Here is a 24,264-nt window from a genome sequence, read left to right as displayed (position 1 = left end):
GGGGGATCGAATCCTTTTATTTATTCCTAACAGTGTCTTTTCCTTATTGATTTTCTTCATTTCTCCAAACGTATAATGACATCACAAGCACATGTGCTGGGTCTCTTCCTTGCTAGTACTCATATGTGTACACGTCTACTGCATTGGTTAGAACTTTCTAAATAGTATCAAACAGTAACAGCTGTAATAGATGTGCTTGCTTTGATTCTGATGTTTTCAGAAATGCTTCCAGTGTTTCCCCATTAATTATAAGGAGCTATCACTTTCACCCACACCCACACCCACACACACTTTTGGTGATGAAGCATTTTAATACTTACAGTTTTAAAATAATTTCTAAAATTATTAAGAAAGGGTGTCTCAGGCCACCTAGCTGGCTCTGTTGGTGGAGCACATGACTCTTGATCTTGGGGTTGTAAGTTCAAGCCCCACATTGGGTGTAGAGATTACTTAAAAATAAAATCAGGAAGGAAGGAAGAAAAGGAGGGAGGGAGGAAGGAAGGAAGGTAGGGAGGAAGGAAGGAAGGTAGGAAGGAAGGGGGGGGAGGGAAGAAAGGAGGGAGGGAGAAAGGAAGGAAGAAAAGAAAGAAGGAAGGAAGGAAAATAGAGGTCTCCCATCATTGTGAACTGCTCCAGACATTCTTGATGGTATCAGGACCACTGGGAAACATTTTAGGGTTAGGATACAAACATTCAGTGTCTGAGTAACTCAGTTGCCCTTCCTCCCAGAGCTTGTCAAATTATAGGTCGCACACCAGCACCCAGGTAAGACACTATCTCCCACCTTGACCTGGTCAGCCACAGAGCTTCCAAGGTTAATTTGAAAAAGAAAGAAAGAAAAAACCAAACAGGCTTGTTTGTGTTTTTAAAATGGGCATCGAGAAAGGAGTTGGGGGGGTCACGTGACCAAGAAGGAATTCCGACCACATCAAACAAGAGAGAACCAGCCTGTTTGCTGGACTTGTTTTTCAAAATGTCAGAGTCATTAAAAAAAAAAAAATCAGTAACCTGCCTTTGGACTTCCTTTGGGTAATGTAGTCCTTTGGAGAAAGTCAATGAAGTGACGGTAATCTCTCCTGTTTCAATGTTTGATTTTAATGGTGAAAGACAAACGCAGATGCCGACGATAAAAACAACTTAAATGTGCATGGCTTCAGAGTCTATAATGTGCTTCCACTGACTGTCCTCAATAGGTATCGACACAGCTAGGGAGGGCATTATTATCACTGCCCTGTGTTACAGGTTAAGAGACTGATCCCCCGAAGAGTTGCAAGACTAACACTAGGTCCCTTGACTAGTGAGTGAGGAAGCCAGAATTCAAACTCCGTTTTACTAGAGTTCAAATACTTACTGTTTGGGGGTAACCCTGGTCAAGTGCCTTCCCACTAAAATGCAACCATTCTTTTCTATTTGTCACCAAGACTGAAGGAAGCCCAGGGCTGCCAAGGATGCAGCTGGGTTTGAATTACATGAATGCTGCCATTTGCAGAACTTTCACCTATGCTAAGTGCTTTACTGCCTACAGCCTAAGAGGTTAGTGTTATTGCCCCTACATTGTGGACAAGGAAACTGAAGCTGAAGAAGTAAAGAAATTTGCACAAGAAGTGGTGTTGGTATTGAAAGCAGGCCATTTGCTGCCAAGGTTTTTCACTGTTAGGCTATACTGCTTCAATGTGAAAGAATACAGAATGTGCTTTTTAATTATTATTATTATTATTATTTTTTAAGTAAACTCTACACCCAGTGTGGGGCTCAAACTCACGACCCTGAGATCAAAAGCCACATGCTCCACTGATGGAGCCAGCCAGGCACCCCAGTATGTGCTTTTGAAAAAAAAAAAAAGGAAGGGGGCACCTGGGTGGCTCAGTAGGTTAAGTACCTGAATTCAGCTCAGGATCTCAACATTCATGAGTTCGAGCCCCGCGTCTATGCTGACAGCTCGGAGCCTGGAGCCTGCTTCAGATTCTGTGTCTCCCTCTCCCTCTGCCCCTCCCCTCTCATGCTCTGTCTCTCTCTCAAAAATAAACAAACATTGAAAAAATTATCTATGAAAAAAACAACAAGGTTCAACATACACAAACTGCAACCCTGGATCTGGCCAGCTTTTTGTCAATGCATTTGGGTATGGGAGAGGGGACAGATAGTGCAAAAGAAAGCTCAAATGATCAGCAGCATTTCCCAAACTAATTACTGGGGTAAGATTTCCAATTCACGTCCCACTGACAGTACACAAGAGATTGTCACTCCTCACATGGGGCTTACCCAAACAACAGCGGAGCTATAAGCAGTCCTCACACCAACCCCATGACGCAGGCATTATTACCCCCCATTTTATAGATGAGGAAACTAAAGTTAAGCAACATCCATCTGATTGCTGAGCCCAAGGCTTACACACACTGGTTCTCTTGCCCGTGTTATTTTTAACCATACTCCACTCTTGCCTTGGTGGACCACAATCTGTGATGCACCTGTTAGATATTAACAGAAAACAGATTCTTGAATTTGGGCATCCAGTAATAGTGACATAACATATGAACCAGGGTGTTGGAGACTAGTAAAAAGCTGGTCCCTGCAAACAAGCTTCCAGGTGTTTGCTAACGTTGAGGTGTGCTCTCTTGGTCAATCATCAATCCAATAATATACTGGCCATTAGGGCACTGCTGAACAGAACAGGAAGCAGAAAGTGTGTCTGCAGGCTGCCTTTGGAGGAGCCCCGGCTTGGGGTGAGGCCACTTGCCTCTTACGAAAAAGAGCAGGAGGGTGCAAGGGAAACCCCAAGGACCTTCAAGCAATAGAAGCAGAGACTTGAAGGATTTCATGCACTGAGAAGTCAAGACTTCTTCCACAAGACCCTCTTCCCCAGGGCAGCTTGGGCAATCCTTACTCTTAACCTGTTTGGGTCTCAAAGTGACTCATGAAGACTTGTCTGTGCCTCTTACAAAGTAGCCACACAAACGGTTTTTCATGAAGAAAAGGCATAAGGGATGAGGGGAGGGAAAGGGGGCTACAAAATGCCTCCCCCAGGAGCGCCTTTTCATTTTTGTTTGCACAGACCACTACCAGGGAAAGCAGCTCACGACCCCGAGACAAGAGTTGGCCGAGCCAGCACTCCTCTTGGAAACTACACTTTGTTTTTCCTCCAGGGAGCTGGGGACTCAATCACCTGTGACTCACCATTCCTGTGTTGCCTACACAGCACACACGTCAAGGTCTAAAATGGCATCTGCTCCCCGTCCCCTTCCCCCACGCTGGCCCCCACCTGCCCCTGGGTCAGACACCTTGAGGGAATGTGTGCGGCTCCACCTTGAGCGTGGAAGCCAGGAACCTGCAGCTCCTCCCCCCCCCCCCCCCCCCCCACTGAAACACGGAGCATGACCCAAAGAATAAAGTTTTCCATTTCCTGCCCTTACTCGTGTCGTAATGCTTGTTTCTCTCCGGGGCTGCGCTCCCCTGCACTCGTGCTGTTAGAGAATGAGAGCCTTGAAAATTCAAATTCAAAAAGAGTCTATTCCTTGCCAAGTGTGCTAAACTTACATCTGGGTGTGGGTTGTGGTTATGATTGTAGAAAACTTCAGTTAAAGAGAGGAACACTGACATTAACAATAACACCAGTCACTTGTTGAATATTTAACACGGTGCTGAGTATTTCCCTTGTTATCACAGTTGTTCCCCCCAACAACCACACTGTTATTATGCCCGTTTTATAGTTGAGAGAGACGGAGAGTGGTTCAGTAACCTGCCCAAGGCTACACAGCTATTAAATGCTAGAGCTGGGATTTGAACCGGGTCACTGGAACTTCAAAGTCGGTGCTTCTCACTTTCCTTGTAAGCCTCACCTCGCCCTGCCCCGCCCCACCGCCATTTTGTGCCCTGCTCCGCACTGACATACCACTTGATGTCCCAGTTCAAGAAGCCTCTCTCTCCATCTCCTGCCACCCACTACATCCTGACTTAATTTCTCTCCTTGCCGGCACCAGGGTGTGGCGAAGAGAAAGAGGGGGCTTGTTTCAAAGTGAAATACTCTCTAAGGTTAAAAGACTGGCTTTGGAGGCCTTGGGGGGGGGGGTTACGAATGAACATTTTATCAACACAAATGTCATTGCCTGCCCCAAAACAAACAGCGTCCCACCCGGCTTGCTCCTTTATGAGGCATTCAATCAATAAAATGAGAGCAGGACTCTGTCAGATTTATTGGCTAGGTTCAAACCGAACACCTCTTCCACCCGCCAAAGGCTGGGTCACCAGCTCTACCTTTCCGTCCCAACTCTGGACAGCCCCCGTTTTCCCCTCTGGGGCTACAATGGCTCATTGTTTGAGGCAGGCCTTGTGAGAAGTTGTGTTTGTTTTGCCTCTTATCTTATCAGCTCCAGAGCTACAATGGCCCAGGTGTACTCACCATTTTACCATCAGGTGAGAGGAGATTGTGGCCAGGGTCCAGACTGGCTGGAGAGACTTGCTGTAAAACAGACTGGCTGGTCACCATGGCATTGTTGCCATGGTGACTGATTGTTGAGGAGGAAGTGACCTCATTGTTTCCCTGCTGGCTGTAGCGGACTCCTGCAAAACAAGACAGATCCAACAGCAGACATGAGTGCCCCCAGGGCCCTGGAACACACATTTGACTCCCCTTGTTTTCACACGGTGGATGACAAGAACCCAAAGTTGCCTTTTCCTCCCCTGTTTCCTATGAGAGACACTGGCTGGCTTTCTCCAGGGTAAAGGCTGGCGTGGACTCTACTTAATTCTGGAATGTAAGCTCCTTGAGGGCAGGACATTTTTATCTGTTTTCTTTTGCTCATTGCTGTATCCCCACTGCCTTGGCACTTGGTAACCACTCAATAAATATCTGTCAGAGGAATGAATGAATGAATGAATGAATGAACGAACGAACGAATGAGCGAGTGGACAAAAGGATTCTGCTTATTCTTGCTTCAGCATACTTCTTGCGGGATTTAGGGGCTGAGATTGGCCTTCTCTTCCTAACTAGAGTATTTCTTATATTCTTCAAAATGTCTTCTAGAAATGTTTCCCTGGCATCTCTTGGCAATGTGGGGCTGCAAAGCATGAGTAGACCCCGTCCTACAAAGAGACACTTGTCCAGGGAGCCCTGTAAGAGCCAGAGTGGAAGGCATCGGTCTTTGCATACCACTATTATGGCTGAGCACAAGAGGCTGGGGTGGGCAGGCGGAGGGTGTTGTACACAGGCAGAACAGGTCAGGGATGGGGCTGTAGCTGGGGGTCTGTGGCTCTGGAACTCACATTCCTTTGATGGGGTCCCATTTGGCTGACTTCCAGGGCCCAGGGGAAGGCGAGTCTGCCGGGAGGTGGGGCAGGCAGCACACACAGGCGGGATGTGGATGCTTTAGTAAACCACTGCAGTTAGGTCTGCAAGGGAGGGGAGAACCAAGCATGTTTATAGCCTCACTACTCTGGCCCTCCCTCTGGTTCAGGAACCAAAACAGAGGTCTGTGCTCAGGAAAGGAAAAGCACTGGGCAGAGAAGGCTACCGAAGGGGCGCAAGTAACCTGGATCCAGTTTGCAGAGTCCAAGTCCTGCTAGATGTGCCCGTGAAACAGACAAAGACAAAGCTGGGGGCAGCTGGGGCATCTCACCCTAAGCTCAAAGCCTACAAAGACTGTGTTCTTGTGTTGCACTTTGGACTTGACAAAAAGGCTTGGGGGACCCTATTTCTACCTGCAGGAGAGGGAGACCAGTGCTCTGGGCATGCAATTATTTGGAGGGGTGGGCCAACTATCTGGCTGCACTTCTCCTTTTGCCAGCTTTCCCAAGACGAATCATTACTGTATAAAGTATACTGATTCTATTGGTCTGTTTCCCCCTGTCCTGCTTCCTGCTTCCCCCTGGAGCCCCACCTGCCCAAGGAGGCTACAAAGCCCCCCTTCCCAGGGGCCAGGCAAGCTGCCATAACCAGCAGCCTCCAAATCACTAAGATGAAGCTTGCCAAGAGGAGACCCAAGCCAGTCTTCTGGCATCATCCAAAGGACACTACCCAAGGCTGATATGACCTAGAGCTTAAGAGGGCTGGGAAGAAAACAAACAAATGCTAAGGCAGGGTTCTAACCTTCAAGAGCAACGTGTTTGACTCTGAGTGGCTTGATGAATGCTCTATGGGCTTCCTCTATTGGTTGCTGTCCTCATCCTTTGATTCAAGGGGCTGCCAGTAGGGGTGACGGTGGCAAGTTGGAATTTGGTGGTTATTGGTCTGGAGCACCACACTTTTGGGGGAACAGGAGCCATGAGGTTAAAAGGAGGAAGGCTCCCCTGCCTCTGAACCAACACCCCCTCCCCAGTCCTGCCTGCGGTCCTCCACACCTATCTGCAGTGCCTACGTCTCCTATCTCCTACCCTCTATTCAGCCCATTGGATCACACTGGGTCTTTTTTCTCCACTCACATTTACCACTGGGCTCCTGGCAGGATACATCCAACAGCTCACAGTGTTGTGACATAGAAGAAGAAAGATCTGTGCCTTGTGAGCTTAGGAGGCAGAGAAGATCCAACAGAAAAGAGGGAGGCAGGTTTCAAAGCAATAATAGGAAGAATTTTCTGAGGAGGGACAATGGGAAGACTGTGGGCTCAGGAGCTAGACAAACTCAGGCTCAAATCCCACTTTGCCCTTAGGAGATGTTCGATCTTGGAAAAATTACTTCTCTCTCTCTCTGTGCCTTCACCTCCTCTCATAAAATGGAGGGAACACTTCCTTCACAGGGCAATTTCTGGATAAGAGAATATATCTAAAAGTTTCCTAGCATGATGCTAAAGAAATGGTAACTATGGGTCGCGAGGCAGCTAGTATGGGGATGGACCCCAGGATATTTGCCCTAAGACTCTAGAATTCTAGGCAACTTAGGGCAGATTCTAAGTACTGAATGGAATGACCTGTCCATGGAGCATAGTTCCCCAAGAATCCTACTCTGAAGAACCACTTATGTGTTTTGCCCTGGAAGCTACTTGGGAGGCAAGCCTGGCTCCTGTTTTCTCGTTCTTTCCTTTTGGAGGGACTGCACTTCACCTTGTTTTTCTCTTGCTTTCTCTGACTCCCCGGCCAGCTATTTACCTCCCCAAGATGCTCTGCTCCTGGGAGAGTGGTGATAACGCTGGGAGTCAGGTGTGTGTTCACCTCCCAGCCTGTCCCCATCATCGATTCAGCCTCAAGTCAAACAGACTCTGGTTTTAGCCTATTTAATTTGGCCAAAGGAAGAGGGCCCGTCCTTTGGTGATCAAATATGGGTCACAGGGAGGCTTCTCCCCTACTGCAGGCTACATAATTATGTATTTAAAAATAATTAACCAAGGATACCCATAGGAAACAAAGCCTTCTTTAGGAGGGAGCCTGGCAGAAGAGCGTCAAGGGCCATTTGTTAGAATCCAGCCAGGGTAGCCCAAGGCTGCTGTGGTTTTCAAACCTTGTTTTCTCCCCCAGCACAGCTTCATGTAAGGGTGGAGCTGTTCTGTTTAAAGACAGAGGGGCCTTGGGGCGCCTGGGTGGCTCAGGTGGTTAAGCTAAGCATAGGACTTCAGCTCAGGTTCATGAGATTGAGCCCTGCATCTGGCTCTGCACTAACAGGGTAGAGCTTGCTTGGGATTCTCTCTCTCTCTCTCTCTCTCTCTCTCTCTCTCACTTTCTCCCCCCCCCCCCACTTGTGCTTTCTCTCTCTCTCAAAATAAATAAATAAATAAACTTAAAAAAAAAGAAAGACAGGGGCCTAGGCCTCTGGCTAAGGGACAGCATCGGTTGGCAGGCAGGGGATCATCCCTGTTTGATCTCAGCTCAGCCATCAGTGTCCTGGGTGAGCTCAGCTTCCTCATCTCTGAGCCAGAGGTCTGCCCACTGTTGGGGGTGTGTGTGGGGGGGGTGCTGTTCTCACTGCAGAGTGTGGTGGGAGCTGGTGGGGCTGCTTGCCAGCTCCAGGTTCACCTGTAACCTTTCCCACCGGTGCTTCTCCCACCAAGGAGTTTGGCAGTCACTCTGGACCCAGAGAAGGTGGCTGTAATCAGGAAGCCACCTTAAAGGGGATGGAAGGTGTATCACAAAGTATCCACTGGCGATGCCCCAGAAATAGGTGTTCTTGTCAGAGGAAGGAAAGAGGCCAGGTCCTTGTGTATTTCACAAACTCAGAAGGGTACTTCAAAGGAGAACCAAAGTGGAGGAGGCTCTGGAGCCAGGCAACCTGGGTTTGAATCCTGGCTCTACCACAGATTAGCTGTGTGGCCTTGGGGAAGTTACTTAACCACCCCAAGCTTCAGTTTCTCTGCTGTTAACAGTATCTGCTCCTTAGGGTCAAGGGGAGGAAGATGAACGACTCAGTGGATGTGAAAGTCCCCAGAATGTGTTTGGCACAAGATACCTCATTCCTTCTACTTTGGGACTGTCTTTGTTTAAAAGACATTTTCAGGAGGCTGAGGTTACAAAACTTTATTGAGTACCTATCATGTGGCAGGTACTGTGCTCGGGGAATGGAGCACATTCCCTTCCTCCTTCACCACTACAAGCTCTGAAAATGAATATACCACAAGGGCTCTGGGTTACGATGCCAAAGATGCCAGGTTAACAGCCCCAGAGGCCCCACAGGAGATATGACAACACTAGACGTGGCCCTGTACCTTCCACTCTCTTTCTGGCTCAAGTCACTTATTGGCCATGCCCCCATTGCTGGTCCTATGAACCACGACATAAGCAGTAAACGTCATCCCAGCTAGAATCTAGTGACAAACACATCAAAACATGAAAGAAGCTTGTAGGTTCCAGAAGCCAGCGTCTCCACATTCCACTTTCTGCACCAGCACCACCTCCAGGGCACTCTTCTCACTGCTGGAGCTTGGGATTTCTTTCTCCAACAAACTTGTACCACGTCACTGCCCTGTTTGGAAACCTATGATGGCCCTTCGCTGCCTTCTGGAAAAACCCCAACCCAAGACTAGCAGAATGGGGCCTTTGTGACTCCAGCTCGCCTTATTTGTATCATCTCTCACCACATCCCATACAGCCATGTCAGAGCACCTGCCGTTCGTCACATTGGCCCTGCCATCTCCTGCCTCTGTGCTTTTGCTTCTGCTGTTCCCTCTGCCAGGAAAGCTCTTCCCTTCTTCTCCATGCCACATCTTTTAAGAGGGTTAAATGCCATCTCCTCTGTGGAGCTTGCTTTGATTCATTCTGATAGTTAACTGCTTCGCCCTTGGTATTTTACATGCGGTCAAGACTCTTACAGCAGGAGTCGGACACCCTGCACCATAATGTTCTGATAAGAGGATACTTCTTGTTCCCTCTTAAAGGAAGGGATGACTTTTTACTCATTGTTGCTTCCTCGGAGCCTCACAGAGGGCCTTGGGACTATGAATATTTCCCGAATGAAGGAATGAGCCCTCAGCTGCTTTGAGCATTCATGCTCTAGAACAAGGGAGCATCCCTCTGGCAGAAGGAGAGAATGCTGTCAGTCCTGCGGGAATGTTGGTATTGAAAGTGTGGATCTGTTCCAGTTCTACTGACAAATATGGGATAATCTGAGTGTAACATGAATTTCACACTTGAGGAATTCAGAAATCGGCACCCAGCTGAATGGAGCCACAAAGGACAACACTAACCATACTAGCGTGTGTGCACGTACATACATGCATGCGCACGCGTGCGCACACGCACACACACTCTGAGCATCTACCAACAGTTCACTGCATGTGCTATAAGCCACACTGATCCGCAGCTAGAGTTACAATTTTCCTTCTGATTTCCGACAACCCTCCTTCTCCTACTTCACATTAACTCTCAAGCCACAGCCCTTCTGATGCCTGCTTCCGAAGGCAAACTGCAGGACTGTTTTCAAGGTAAAGGGCCATATTTATCATTCTACAGCATTTATGTATTTCCTAACCACGTAACAGGTGTAAAACTCGGCTAATGTTTTTGTTAGATTCTTATCTTTCTAAGGGGTGTCATTGAAGAAGTTTTGAGTATTGTGTCCTTAACCCCATTTCGTCCCCATAAACCCCATAGTTTTTATTGGGTTACTTTACAGAGCACAGTGGCTTTTATGATGTGAATGTTGGGTTCTATAGAACTGACCATGTATCTGTTTTCAAAGACAGACACAACTGCCTTGTGGGAGGGACCCCAGAGAGGACCTGCTTAGGGAGTAATCAACCCGGGGACTTTTCAGAAACCTGTGCTTCAGGGGCTTAGAACTATAGCCCTCTTAGAGCTTCTAAAATTTTTTTAAATGTTTTATTTATTTTGGGGAGAGAGACAGAGCACGAGCAGGGAAGGGACAGAGAGAGAGAGAGAGAGGGAGATCCAGAATCTGAAGCAGGTTCCAGGCTCTGAGCTGTCACAGAGCCCAACACAGGCTCAAACCCACGAATCATGAGATCATAACCTGAGCCAAAGTCAGATGCTTAACTGACAGGGCCACTCAGGCACCCCTCTCTTAGAGCTTCTAAAAGCAGCTGAGATCCCAATTCCACAATTCCAGAAATCAACAGGACACCAGCAACTAGACACTTGAAACTAATACCCTCTCTCTTTCTGTCTCTCTGCCTTGATGATTCTGGACCAGTCAACTTTTGGGTCTTGGTATTTTTTTTTTAATTTTTTTTAACGTTTATTTATTTTTGAGACAGAGGGAGACAGAGCATGAACAGGGGAGGAGCAGAAAGAGAGGGAGACACAGAATCTGACACAGGCTCCAGGCTCTGAGCAGTCAGCACAGAGCCTGACGCGGGGCTCGAACTCACGGACCGTGAGATCATGACCTGAGCCGAAGTCGGACGCACAACCGACCAAGCCACCCAGGCGCCCCGGGTCTTGGTATTTTTATCTACAAGATAGGCATATGGATCTTCCTTCCTCAGAAGCCATAACAATGAATGAATTAAATAAGGTAAGAGAAACACCGGGTTTTGCTCAGAGAGAAAATGCCAGGCAAAGAGAAGAGCAACGTCAGCCAGGGAAACGTGACCAGAATCGCTCTTTTTAGCAAGAAGAAAAGTGGGAGGTGTGGCCTCCTGGGCCATGTGAGGTTCAGCTTGCCCCCACGTGGCCTTTGGTGCTGAAGCGAGGGGGTCCTTTTTACTGGGGTCTGTGAGCCTCACCCAGGATCTGGTGGGATGCCTTTCACCCTTGACATTTCAAAACCAATCTCCCATCCCTGATAATGCAGGAATGTTCCTCCGGCTGATGGACCTCTGCCAGCGCGAACGAGCGTCCCAGCCACCAACAGAGTAAACATTACTCAACTGGCCAGAGCTCTGTCACACGCATTCTTCCCCTGTGTTTCTAACCTCATGCAGAGCACAGCCCAACCCTGTTGGGTCTAGAACCTGGGAATTTAAACCCAGGCAAGCGGGAGCGTGCGACAGAGAAAGCTCCTCCCAAAGGAAACAACTCTGCCCATCAATCATGGGTAGACAGAGCTGTCTTTCCTATGACGCCAACACATACGGCCGGGGAGGGGGCCAGGCAGAATTAGGCCCGGGAACCTATCCTCAGAAATCCATTCCCCCTCTCCCCACAGAGGAGTCACTTTCTTGAGAAAAGAGGCAGACACGCAAATGATTCAGTCTAGTGACCGTCTGAGAGGCTCATCTGGGATAAAAGAATGTGAACTGGGAGGTCCAGAAATAAAAGCTTTAAATAAAGGAGATAGCAAGGCTGCCTCAGTTTCCTCACTGGTAACACGGGACTACCACCAGCTCTTATTCTCATTTCCTCCCCTCTGGGGATAAAGATTAACATTTGCGAAGAGTTCAGATTAAAAATCCGAAAGCCTGAGAGGAAAAAAGCTGATGCAAGGCGGAAGCAGTTGAAACACTGGGCTGGGTTTTAATTCCACATCTCTTTCTACCCGAGGTGGCTGGGTTAGGAGCCCAGTTCCTAAGAGGAGAAACACAGACAGGCCTGCGGGGACAGTAAACATTCTTGAACTCAAGGAGTAAAAGTTGAGTGATACTTAAGGAAAGCCCACAAACTGGTTTTCTTATAAAAATCAAAGCAAATGTAACCAACGGGGGAAAAAAAATCGTCTTCCATCAAAAGCATCTTGGCCGAGAACAGAAGTTGACCTGAACAGTGCACCTGAGAAAATCACACATGTGGGGAGGTAGGAGGGCCACAGAAACCGGCCAGCATGCCTGGTCCTTACTGGAGAGCCTGTTTCTGCAGGCAAACATCAGATGCTTTGCAACAAGCCCTTCAGCCCGGAGGCCGCTGTTACAAGTGAAAGAAACCAGGCCGGCACTCGAGAACTTGAGAAGTCCTCACATCTGTGAGTATTTTACGCAGCCTGCTCTCAATGTGTCACGGATGCCCATTCGACAGAATGGAAAGCTGAGGTTCAAAGAAGAAGAGGTTATTTTCACTACCTCTTGTGAAGGGGCCCCCAGCAAGTCAGCGGCGTCCTGAAGCCGACCCTTCTTCTTCTTCCCCGTAAGCCCCAAATTGATTCCAGGTAGGTTGAGCCTCCATCGTGACCCCCCAAGGAGTTTGAAATGATTTTGTTTACTCATTTCTCGACTGTCTCTGTCACTGGAATGTAAGCCCAACGAGGGCAAGACCTTGCCTGCGGTCTCCACTGTGTCCTCAGCACCTCGCACAGAGCCTAGCCTGTGAGAGGCGCTCGGTAAATATTGGTGGAATGAGCAACTGATGACCAGGTTCCACATGGTCTGTGGAGCTGAGGGGTGCAAAAGCGACAGTGGTATACATTTCTCCTCTAGGTCTCCTGATTTTGCTGATGTTAGCGGGAGGCATGCCCCTTAAAGAAGGAGGAAGGGGGAGTGAGAGAGGAGAAAGCGAGAGTAAAATATAATCAAAATAGAAATAGCACTGACACATTGGGGTGATTTTGTGTTTGAAGGCGCAGGGTGAGTGCACCGAGGAGTATTGCTTACGAAACAGCCTGGATCTCGTGAGTGCTTTACCTAGGGTGAAAAAGGCCAATGGGGGTGCCTGTAGGGGGCCTACCCATTCCTGACTTCTTGGGGCCTAAGCATAACTCTGACTACCTAGGATGCTTTAAGCGGGGGAGGGGGGGGTGTTGAAATGGGTGCTTCCATGGGCACAGGCTGAGCATTTCTAAAGGTTTGGGGCTGTGGGTGGGAAGCCCGAATTTGGACTCACTCTGTTAGAACCCAGTTTGAGGCTCATCGGGTTGATTTTGAGGAAGGATCAATTAATGGGAATTTACTGTGGCCACACTAAATGTCACTTAAATGCCTTTTTCTCCAAAGGAAGCTGGAGTGAAAACTTAGAAGGGTTAAAAGCGGACATCGTTAGGCCTAAAGGCTGTGAGGACAGACAGAGCCCGGCCGCAGTCTGGCTCCTGGGGTCTCTTTTCTCAGAGGCAGCCTTTGCAGGGAGGGGTAATGTAGCTGTAACAAAGGCCCCTGGGCTTGGCTGGCGAGGAGGACGATGATGCTTCTAGTGGATCTGGGGAACGAAGAAGGCTATAAAGCCATCAGCAGACTGAGCCACTGGGTGTCCACACAAAAGTAAGGTCCTAAAAACAGACATCTGTATTGTGACTGAAAGGCTCATAAAATTGCCTTAGAAAGGAGAGGTTTTCCACTGCGACCCATTCATAAGCAGGGCCCCGCTGGGAAGTGACACCCGGGGAGAAGATCCTTTGAGGCCTGGCAAGTGTCAGAGCTGCCCCGTTACGGGAGTTTGCCTGGCCAGACCCCAGCCTCTTCATCACCACCGTTGGAGGCAGCTCCCCCAGCAGCAGCAGCAGCAGCAGCAGCAGCAGCAGCAGCAGCATGACAGATAGCCATTGGGTACCAGCTCATGGACACTGGTCCCAGGCTGCACCAGGCATCGGGCTGAGGCTTTGGAGGTTGGATGATTACTGGCTTCCACTGAACAGGAGCACCAGCGAAGCACTCAGGGAGCAGTCCCCCAAGGATGGCAGCTGCTTAGAGCCATCTCTCCAAATGACTCTGATCTGCAAGAAAAACCCAGGCCCTTTTCTAGACCTTGGCTCACTCAACATAAACTCAGGAAGATCTATTCTAGCTCTTTTCTTGTCCAAGACATGCTGGTAAGAAATTATAATAGGAACTAATGTAGTAGAACATTAAGCTGACTAGTAGAACTAAATTAAACTAGTAGACTAAGCTAGTAAACTAAACCAGTAGAACATTAAGAGAAAAAGAATAATAATATGCTCTCTTTTATGTTGAGAGAGAGAGAGAACAAGCAAGCACATGTGAGCAGGGGAGAGGGGCAGAGGGAAAGAGAGAGAATCTTAAGCAGGCTCCACGCTTAGCACAGAGCCCAACATGGGGCTCCATCCCACGACCCGGGGATCATGACCTGAGCTGAAATCCAGAGTCTGATGCTCAACTGACTGAGCCACCCAGGCACCCCAATAATATGTTCTTTGAAAACTTCCTGGTAACATTAAATATTGGAGGTAATGTGTGTGTGTGTGTGTGTGTGTGTGTGTGTGTGTGTGTGTGTGTACACTGTATACTTTGGTTAAGCAGTATCAATGAAAGTAGAGCTGGATGGGGCGCCTGGGTGGTCCTGAAGTCGGTCCGACTTCAGCCAGGTCACGATCTCGCGGTCCGTGAGTTCGAGCCCCGCGTCAGGCTCTGGGCTGTTGGCTCAGAGCCTGGAGCCTGTTTCCGATTCTGTGTCTCCCTCTCTCTCTGCCCCTCCCCCGTTCATGCTCTGTCTCTCTCTGTCCCAAAAATAAATAAAAACGTTGAAAAAAAAAAAAAAAAAAAGAAAGTAGAGCTGGATGTCATTGTTTCTAGAAAAGGGAAAATATGCTTTAAATCATAATATGTACTATGTTACGTAAAACGAGACAAACTATGGAGTTTGTCAGTTTAACTCTAAACCTGAAAAACGGATTACAAAATAGGGGATTTATGCATTCAGGTTTTGGACAAGAAGCCCTTTGTAATAGATATGGTCAGCGCACAAATAATGGAATGTCCACCATGTGCCAGGCACAGGTTATGGACTGGGGACATAGTGGTGAAGAAAGCCAACTCGGGCTTCGATGTGGGTACAGCCTGGAATTCCACCACTCAGCATACATACACAGTTTTAGAGACTCCGGGAACTACTTTTCCTCACAGGAAGAATGAGACTTACTGGATTTCTTTCTTTTTCTTTGACATATAGGGATGCAAACCCTATACTTCACCCAGCAGGAAGATTCTCAAGAAGGAGGAGAAGGCTTGTTTCTGTTTCCACTGGTAAAACATCTTGAGATAAATCAAGCAGCTATTTTGTACCCACCATGCAAATTGATGTGACACAAATGGGAGATGTTATTCAGAGGTTTTCCCCGCTCGCTGAACAAGAACTCCCTGGGCTTCATCACCAACCCAGTCCAAGAGGTGCTGACCAGGAAGTGGCACCCTGCCTTGGGTAGGGCCAGAAGGCAATGGGCATGCAGGCTGCCACTCAAAGGCCCTGAAAGTGTTAACCTTCAGCAGTGATAGGTGTCTCGTTTACACCCATTATAAATCTGTTTATTGTGACTGGCCCCACCCAATCTGCCGCTGCTGTAAAGCTCTAATGGTCCCTAATAAAGGTGGAAGGATTGTAACAGCACACAGTTCCTGAAATGGGGACGGAGCGAGAGACAGACAGATGATGAGCTTAACAATAAGATATCACAATGACCAACGTCCCTCTGCTACTTCAGGCAGCAGGGGCCTGGGCCTCAACACTTGATGCTACATGCAATCTCCAAATATTCACCTGTCAGAGCTGAAAGGTCCGACACCCTCATTTGCCAGAATCCCTGAGAAGTTAGGTGATTGGCCCAAGGTCACCCCTTCTCATTCGCGGCTCAGGTCTCCTGAATCCTAGTCCAGGGCCCTTCCCCCAGCTGCCTCACCTCTCCTAGTTTAGCAAAGGGCCTTCAGGATCATCATCAACCCCTTCAGGACCCTCCTGCTCCATCTGGCCTTGTGATGTCCAGCCCTGACTGTATATCCAAATTTCTTAGAGAGTTTATTGAAACTTTCCACGCCTGACCCGCCGCCCCCCCCCCCCCCCCCCCACAACATCAAGTTCTGATTCTAAAAGGTGTAGGTGGGGGAGATGTGGGTGTTTTTAATGAGCTCCCAAGATGCCTTTTATGTGGGCTGGGATGGAGGTGTAAGAAGCACGGGTCTTGCCAATACTTGGGTTTCATGGTTTCTGACGTCTCAAATGAGAAGCAGGGTTCATGGAAAAGGAAACTTTCAGGGTGAAACTGCAAGCCACACCCTAGTCAAGAACCCAAGGAAACCCAAAGCTCTTCTTCTCTCTCAAGGCCCTAAGGGCTCCTGAGCCAACCCAACAATACCTTGTCAGGCACCTTGTTGCTGGGCCCTTTATTATACTTAAGCCTCACATCAGCCCTGAGGAGACAGACATCACATCCCTGATCCCTATTTTATAGATGAACACACTGAGGTTCAAAGAGCCCAAGTAACCATCGGAGAGTGAAAGAACCATAGATCAAGCTCAAGCCTCTTTGGGGATGCTACCCAGATACACCCTTGCTACCCAGATACACCCTTGCTACCCAGATACACCCTTCTTGAGTGCAGTCCAGGCAAGGGCCTGCCTGTAGGCAGCTTGCCTCAGGGGATGGAGACTTCCCTGGGAGAGTCATTAAACACTAAAGATATCTGCAGCTTTGAAGGGAGGTGAGTGTGTGTTCTGAGAAAGATGGTTCTTGACTTCCTGAAAGCATTAGAGATTGGGCTTCATCGGTTGACTCCTCAGTGGCTAAACTTACACAGTGGTGCTTTTGTTGGGCTGCTGAAGCCAGAGCACAGGGCAACAGGAAGGCGTATCTTAGGCAGATGCAGGCCCACAGGCTGAGGGAAGCAGCTTCCAGAGAATCAGCCCTCTGGAGCCTCTGAGGTTTCCTGCATTCACTGCAGGAGCTGTGTCCACCCTCCCCTTCTTACTGCTCTTGTGCCTGAAATTTGGGGGAGCTTCCCTCCTAAGAACAAAGGCCATTAAGCTTCTCTGATCAGGCATCCACCAAGAAAGTACCACACCCCCTCTAATTGGCAGGATCCCAGGGCTAATTACTAACAAGCAGGGTGCTCGAGCCTCCTTAAATTAAAGGAGAAAAATGCCCTACAGGAAATTCAGGGTCATCTTATGAACCTGACCTCCTGCTACATGGTCATGAGCCTCCGCCCCTCCCCACAATCCTTGGCGCTTCCCAGCTCTGTTTTTTTGCTCTAAATGCCTATAGTACTGGATATGGCACTGGACATGTGTTATGGATGTCACAGAGCAGTCCTTCTTGGAAGAATGAGAAACTGCATTATACAAGAAGCCAGACTTAATCTGCCACAAACACCAAGATGAGTGTCTAGTTGGAAACCCTTCAAATTCTCCAAAAGTCAGGGTTGAAAGAAACCTCCAAGAGGAACAGAGAGAAAGAGGCGGAATAAAAACCCACAACAAGGCCCTGCAAGGAATGGCAATAGCTACCATTCATGAGCACCTGCTACATCCAGGGTGCTTTACATACACCAGCTCATTTAATCCTCATAGCCTCTGCATGAGTTGGTGTCCCGTTTTACAAATTGAAACACTGGGGCTTAGTGATCCCAGAGATTTGCCCATTGTCACACAGGCCAAGTTGAGGTTGGAATTCAGGTCTGCCTGCATAGTCTATGACTCGTTGCTACGTCCACTGGATTTAGAAAAGCATTTCCCCAGATTATCTTCAATCTGTATCACACGTCCGGGTGATGGTCAGGCATCTGTGGCACAGCCTGGGCACTGGGATTTTTAAGTTTTTTTTAACACTTATTTTTATTTTGAGAGAGCGATAGAGAGCAAGCAGGGGAGAGGCACGGAAGGAGGGAGACAGAATACCAAGCAGGCTCTGTGCTGTAAGCACAGAGCCCAATGAGGGGCTCGAACTCATAAACCGTGAAATCATGACCTGAGCCGAAATCAAGAGTTGGATGCTTGACCAACTGAGCCACCCAGGCACCCCTGGGCATTGGGATTTTAGAAGCTCCCTAGTTGATTCTAAAGTGTGGCAAGGTATTGGGAACCATTATCCTAGAGTGGGGGTCCGCAAACTGTGGTCCAAACAGGCCAAAGAAATTAGAATCTCAGTCCCGTACATAACGTTTTGTTGGAAGACAGCCACATTCGCTTGTTTACATATGGTTCATGGCCACATTTATCCCACAAAGGCAGAGTCAAGTAATTGTGAAGACAGACCATACAGCCCAAAAAGCCTAAATTATTTACAGAAAAAGTTTGTCAACCCCTATACCAGAGTTCCTAGGACGATAACCACAACTGAATGCTTCATTTCACCTTATTTTGGGGCTATGTTTCATTCATATATATATGAATTTTCATATATGTGGGTGTGTATGTATGTGTGTGTGTGTGTGTGTGTGTGTGTGTATATATATATATATATATATATATATATATATATATATATATATATATAGCTTCCCCATTTGTGCTTGTACTTCTCATCGAAAAGTGGGTAGAGGCAAAATGCCAGATCTTGTGCCTTCCAATCGAGCAGCTAGCTTCAAAGGCCCTCCCTTGCACAGATTTTGGCCGCTCTCTGTACCTCTGGTGCTTAATTCCCCCCAAGTTCCTGTCCGTTCCCATCAAACCTTCAACAAACAGATTCCAAGGGCACTTCTATAACCTGCAGGCAGGGGCTGTGTGTTTACTGGCAGCTTCCTTCCTCCTCAGTGCTGACTGGAGGCAACAAGGAGTCCTTGAATCTTCTAAGGGTCCTTCAGGGGGATTAGGCATGGCCCACGGGGCTGCCTACAGTGATAGCACTCCAGTATCTCCTGGCTCCTTTGTGCACAAGCTCTGAGCCCCACCAGCCCAGCAGCCAGGTTTCTTTGTATGCAGACCAGGCTCGGTCCACTATCAGGAGGAGGTTGCCAGCAAAATCTCTGAAGGCTGGGCCTCTTAATCTCATTAATATCCTGATTGTCTTCCTCAATCTAGCGGCAGCCGATGGGGTGGTACCGCAAGATAAAATGACCTTCAAATTCAGCAGATAAAATGGCCGTCAGATAAAGTCCTTCTGAAGGAGAACCGTGGAGCCAGGTCCACCCCTGGACTCCCAGTCAGTACAAAAGGGTTTCCTAAAACACCAGATGTTTCAAGGTGGCATTTGTTTCTTTTCTGAACTGAAATAAGCTGCTACTTTGGGACAATAGGGCTTATTTACTATGGGGACCTTTGCTGCCGAGATGAATATTTTTACGACCACCCTCATAAACGCCCCGCCCCTTGTCTGCTGCCCGGGGAGGGGGCGGAGCTTCAGAGGTGAGCTGAGGTGACCGGGCTGTCTCAGAAGCCCCATTAAGTTGTTAAGGCATTTAGTGCCCCAGACAGTGCCGAATGCAAGGGCAGTTCAAATCCCTGCCCAGATGGGGATGGGGTGGTGGAAGAGGGGGCTCACATCTCTTTCTGCAGAGTGCAGAATCTACCTTGGTCAGGGGCAACAGTTGGTGCAGGGGAAGCAGTAAACTAGCCAGACTGGGAGACCCCCATCCTTGGCCATGCTCTCCTAAAGCCTTTTATCTTTCAGAGGGGAGCAATAAGAATGTGGGAAAAGAAGGGACTGTGGGGGTATTGTGTGTGTGTTGGTTTCCATGCCTGAAAAGTTCTTAGCATCTGCATAAAGCAGAAGAGATGGTCAGTGTGTAATAGTTCAAAACCTGTCTCTACTGCTTGCTAACTATATGAACTTGGGCAAATTATCTACATTCCAAACATTTCACCTTCGTTGATTGTAAAATGGGGATATGGGTACAGAAAGTTTCTACCCTACAAGGTTGTCATGAGAATTAGATAAGATGATGCATGGAGGCGCTCAGTGCAGGGGCTGGAACCCGGGAAATATTTAATCAATACTAGCTGTTATGATTATTCACATTAGCCACAACCCTTCCGTTGGGCACTTTTGAGATTTCTTTGGGTCCTACAGATTTCAGCATCAGGGAAAGCAGCAGCAGCAACCACACAGATATCCTGGCCCAGAGTTTGATTTGTCTAAGACTCAGTCTTTGGACTCTTGTGGGTGACTCGGTAGGGCATGCGAGAGGCCACAAGGGGGAGGTGGGAGGCAGGATTCTCTGGGTTTCAAGCTCTGATCTGACCATCAAGTCCACTAGGCTTGGAGAAAGGGCAAGAGAAGCAGGAGTAAGCAGCCACAGAAATAAAGGTCTCCACTTAAAGAGGCTGTCCATCAGGGTACCCAAAGATTCTTCTGGAAGGGCTTCCTCTCACCTCTGGGAGAATGAGCCTCAATCTCCTTCCCAAAAGATGGTAGAAGAGTGAGGACGTGATGTGTTGGCTGAATGAAAGCTGATGAAGACCTTCCGCTCCCCCCTTGCTGTCGCAGACAGCTGCAGGCTGGAGCAAAGGGTACAGTGAGCCAGGCCACCACAGATCATGCAGCCTGGCCCCAAGGCTTGGGCCAAGGCTAGCCCAGCTTCCATTCCACGCCAACTTCCTCCTCCTCCTCCTCGAGCCAATCAATACAAGCACCTGTCTCCAACCAGTCCCCTTCCTCGCCACAGCCCTGCTCTCTGACCTTTTGGGGGCCTTTCTCTTGATTCCACTCCAGAATGGAGGTAGGGGCCATCACTCCGGGCCTGCTCAATGGCCTCAGAATGGGCTGTCATGGGGCCTATAACCAGGGACAGCTCCTGCTGGCGAGAGCAGGGCTGGGAGGGGGGTGTGTGTGCAGATAAAGGCCTTCCAGGCTGAAGATAAATGGCTGCCTGCAGCCTGCTACAGTAACTTCAGGCCCCCAAGAAGAGCAAACAAAGGGTGCCCCTGTGACACTCACTGGAAAGATGAAGGCCCATCAGCGGCAGCCAGGCTGGTTCAAAGCCCCAACTTAATTGGCAATTAAGCATGCATAAGGGAGACAAAGCCATGACAACCCTGGGCTGCATGCTGGTGTGTGATTGTAAAGCCGGGAGGGGCAACGCCGAAAACAGCTGATTCTGCTGACAGCGTGTTTGTAGGGCACCTTGTAACCAATCAGCCGCTGACAGAGGCAAAGTGCTCCTCCTGCCACTCCTATTGTGCCGGACATTCCAGGACCAGGGTCACACTGTGGTCACCGTGGGCAAGTGGGCCACAGCACACCCAGAGTGGCTGGGAGAGAAGGCGGCTCGTTAGGGAAGGGATGCTCTCCTCTCCAGGAAGAAGGTTCAAGGGAAAGATTTGTCTCTAAAGTGCCTCCAGTCCTCCTGGCTCAGAGGCTGGCGTTCAGAGGGGAGGGAGTGCGGGGGAGGGAGATCGGGGCCTTGTCTCCCCAGCTTAGCCTTGGAGGGTGTTTGGTGCTGCTGCTGACTCTGGGTGTTGGTCTCTCCTCGGCCTCCACAGAGCTCATTTTGTATTCTACACCCACGTACATTCTGGGGTTCGTTAGAGAGCGTACCTTGGCCGTGGGGCCCATGATAGGAAGTGCACCATGAGGCTCTTTGGACTGTAGCCCTCCCTGAGTGCTGGGCTCCAGCCTGCTGTCGGCCTAGCCCTGGGTGCGTTCCCCAGCAGCCCCATTACACCTCACGTGCCCCCCCGGCAACCTGAGAGGGGGAAACAGACACGCATGCCAGCATCCTGCACCCCAGACCCCAGCCCAGTGGCCGCTTCTGCTTCCACTCCCATGGCCAGGTCACATGTCACTGCCTCTTAGGAATAATGCCCCAGTGTGTGAAATTTAGAAGGAAATGGATTTCTGCTGCCGGTCCTTCTTCCCACTGCTGTAATAACAAGAGTGATAATGATAGCAATTACAGTTTATTGGGAAAGATGGTGTTTATACATTCTCTCATTTAATCCTCACGTGGACCCGATGAGGTAGGTCTGACTTCTTGATTTTACAGACAGGAAAGTCAGACTCAGAGAAGTTATATGGCTGGGTCACGCTGCAGTTATGGGAATCAATCTGGCTGGCTAGATGTGGGCTTCAAAACTAAGTCCAGAGCATCCACTCTCTGGGCATGGAAAGGACTATCCTGATGAGCCCCGAGTGAAAATTAAGGCAGAGGGGAAGGGCAGCCACTGAAAATATACAATGTCCCATAATTAATGCTCCATAAATAGGAGTCTCTCCCTAGAAAGACACACAAAACCCTGAAAGACAGCCTTGGTCCCTAGATGGTTCTGGGCCCTCCATGCCAGCACAATGTCTTCCCAAGACGACAATATGCTCCTGTGGGCAGGGACACACATGCATCTATGCTGTACCAAGTGGGAATCAGCAGGCCTGAGTTCCAGTCCCATCTGCCACCATCGCTCTGTATAACTTTGGCAAGTCACTGCTTCTTTTGAGCCTCAGTTTCCTTCTTTGACGTTCTGCCCAGTTCTAGCATTCCATGATTTTTTTCAAAGGCCAACATCTAGGGAGACCCCAGAGAACCCACTCCAAGTGGGCCATGCCTTCTGGGACTCCACTCAGAGGGCTCTGGGACTGTATTTTCCACCCACCCTGCTCAGCTTCCAGGACCTGCCCCTGTCCCTCCAGCCCCTCTCTGTCTCCTGTCCATGTAGAGAAGGCCTAAGCTAACGACCCTGTGGTGACCTCACCACAACCCCAGCTTGTCAGAAAGCTGCTGGGCCTTTGTTTGGTTTGCAGGCTCCCTGACTTTGGTGTGGAGATCACAGGTCCCAACACAATAGCCATTGTCTCCTCAATAATGCCCCTTGCCCCAACCATGCCCCCCACAGCTCCAGAGCCAGCTCCGTGGATCACTGCGGGCGGCAAGTGCTCCAGTCTTGCTCAGTGCCGGCCACATGCCGTTTGCCACTGCCCTCTGAACCCTGCTTTGAATTTCCATTAAGGCACTGGGTTACTCTGCAATCGGACCAGTGTCCATCAGGGGCTCCTCTGCCTCTCAAGAGTAACCAAAACTTACTCCCCGTGTGGCTGAGCTTCCCCTTCTATGGGAGTTGGATCCAGAGAAGCCCCTAGGCCTGGCCCTGGTTTATGCCGGACAGTTTCAGGCTCCCAGAGATCCTGGTGGGAGCACAGAGTAGAACAAAAGCTTGGGCCCCCCAATACTTAGGCCAGCCCCAGACCTCAGGGCTCTCCAAGCAGTGGAGCAACCAGCAGGCAAGGAAGCAACAGACTTCAGAACCAACCCTGAGTTGGAAATGGTGCTTGGTTCTCCTTTTGCAAGCCCTTCCCCAGAGCAGGCGGGAGACCATGCCATACTCTTTCTACACGGGCACCATGATGGCCTCAATAAGCATCCTAATTCTGGGAAGCCAGCTTTCCTGGAAGAACTAAGCCCCAGGCGGAGAAGTGCCTTCAGACTATGTGTGATGGAACACTCAGCATATAGGGCTTCCACCCTGATAAACCCACACCCCACAGCAGAGGCGTGCTAATCCAGGCCGGGACCCGGCACACAGTAGGTACCCAATGAGTTTTGGCTGATTCATCAGTGCAAAGACTTTATGTGGCTGTTTCCACCCAAACTCTGGCAGAGAACAAGCAGAGACTGTCAACAGAGTGGCCCTTCCCCAGAGGCCCCTGGGCTCCTCCTGCTGGAGCTGGACAGAGCCCTGGGGTAGGATATGGACAGGGGTGGAGGAGGTGACCCCTCTGCCCGCAGTGTGGACCTGGCATGCCAATAAGGCAGCCTCTCCGTCTAATCTGACAGCCGCACTGGCTTGCTGAGTCAGCAGCCACACAGGGAGAAGAAAGGGGACCAGAGAAGACTGGGGAGAGGGGCTCTTGGAGGCTGAGCAAGGACTCAGAGGAAACCTGACCACAGCCAAACACTGTTTTCACAAGAACATTCTGGCAACGGGAGGCCAGCCTGAGCACCATCCCAGAACATTTCCTCCTCTGAAAAGTCTTGACCCAGATGAGACCCATGGCGGGAAGCAGGACGGTTGGGCTGCCGAGGCAGTGAGGCCTGGGCTGGGCTTACCTGACAGCTTATTTGGAGGAGAGGTGCTGGGCTGGTGGTGGGGAGAGCCGTGGGAGAGCAGGGGGTTCAGGTTGTGCGTCTGGTTGGAGCTGTAGGCATCCATGGCCAGCTTCTGCCGGAATGCCTCCTCCTTCCTGCGGTTTGCAAACCAGTTGTAGACACGGACCTCAGTGACCAGGTTGGAGCCCAGGCCGTGGGCTTTGGAGGGGGAGACGCCTCGCTGCAAACATTCTGCCCTGAGGATGGACAGTGGGGGAGATGGTGAGCAAGGACAGCCAGGGGGAGGCTTGCCGGTGTTTGGCCCCAGACACACAATCCCAGT

General features: G+C 49.5%; 1 protein-coding gene across 8 annotated transcripts in view; it reads right to left on the bottom strand.

The window, feature by feature from the left end:
• HNF1B (HNF1 homeobox B) overlaps nt 1–24,264 on the bottom strand; it is a 53,929-nt gene that overhangs the window by 17,298 nt on the left and 12,367 nt on the right. For all 8 annotated transcript variants that reach the window (XM_019817543.3, XM_019817545.3, XM_045044499.1 and 5 more), the window contains exons 4-5: nt 23,943–24,178; nt 4,397–4,557 (exon numbers count right to left, since the gene is read on the bottom strand). In XM_019817543.3, coding sequence (XP_019673102.1) covers nt 4,397–4,557; nt 23,943–24,178 — 397 coding nt within the window. The remainder of the gene's footprint in view (nt 1–4,396; nt 4,558–23,942; nt 24,179–24,264) is intronic.

The sequence above is a fragment of the Felis catus genome, chromosome E1 (assembly GCF_018350175.1).
Source record: "Felis catus isolate Fca126 chromosome E1, F.catus_Fca126_mat1.0, whole genome shotgun sequence".
In the NCBI taxonomy this organism is placed as follows: Eukaryota; Metazoa; Chordata; class Mammalia; order Carnivora; family Felidae; genus Felis; species Felis catus.
The sequence above is the reverse complement of the archived record's forward strand: the minus strand, read 5'-3'. Positions and strand labels throughout refer to the sequence as shown.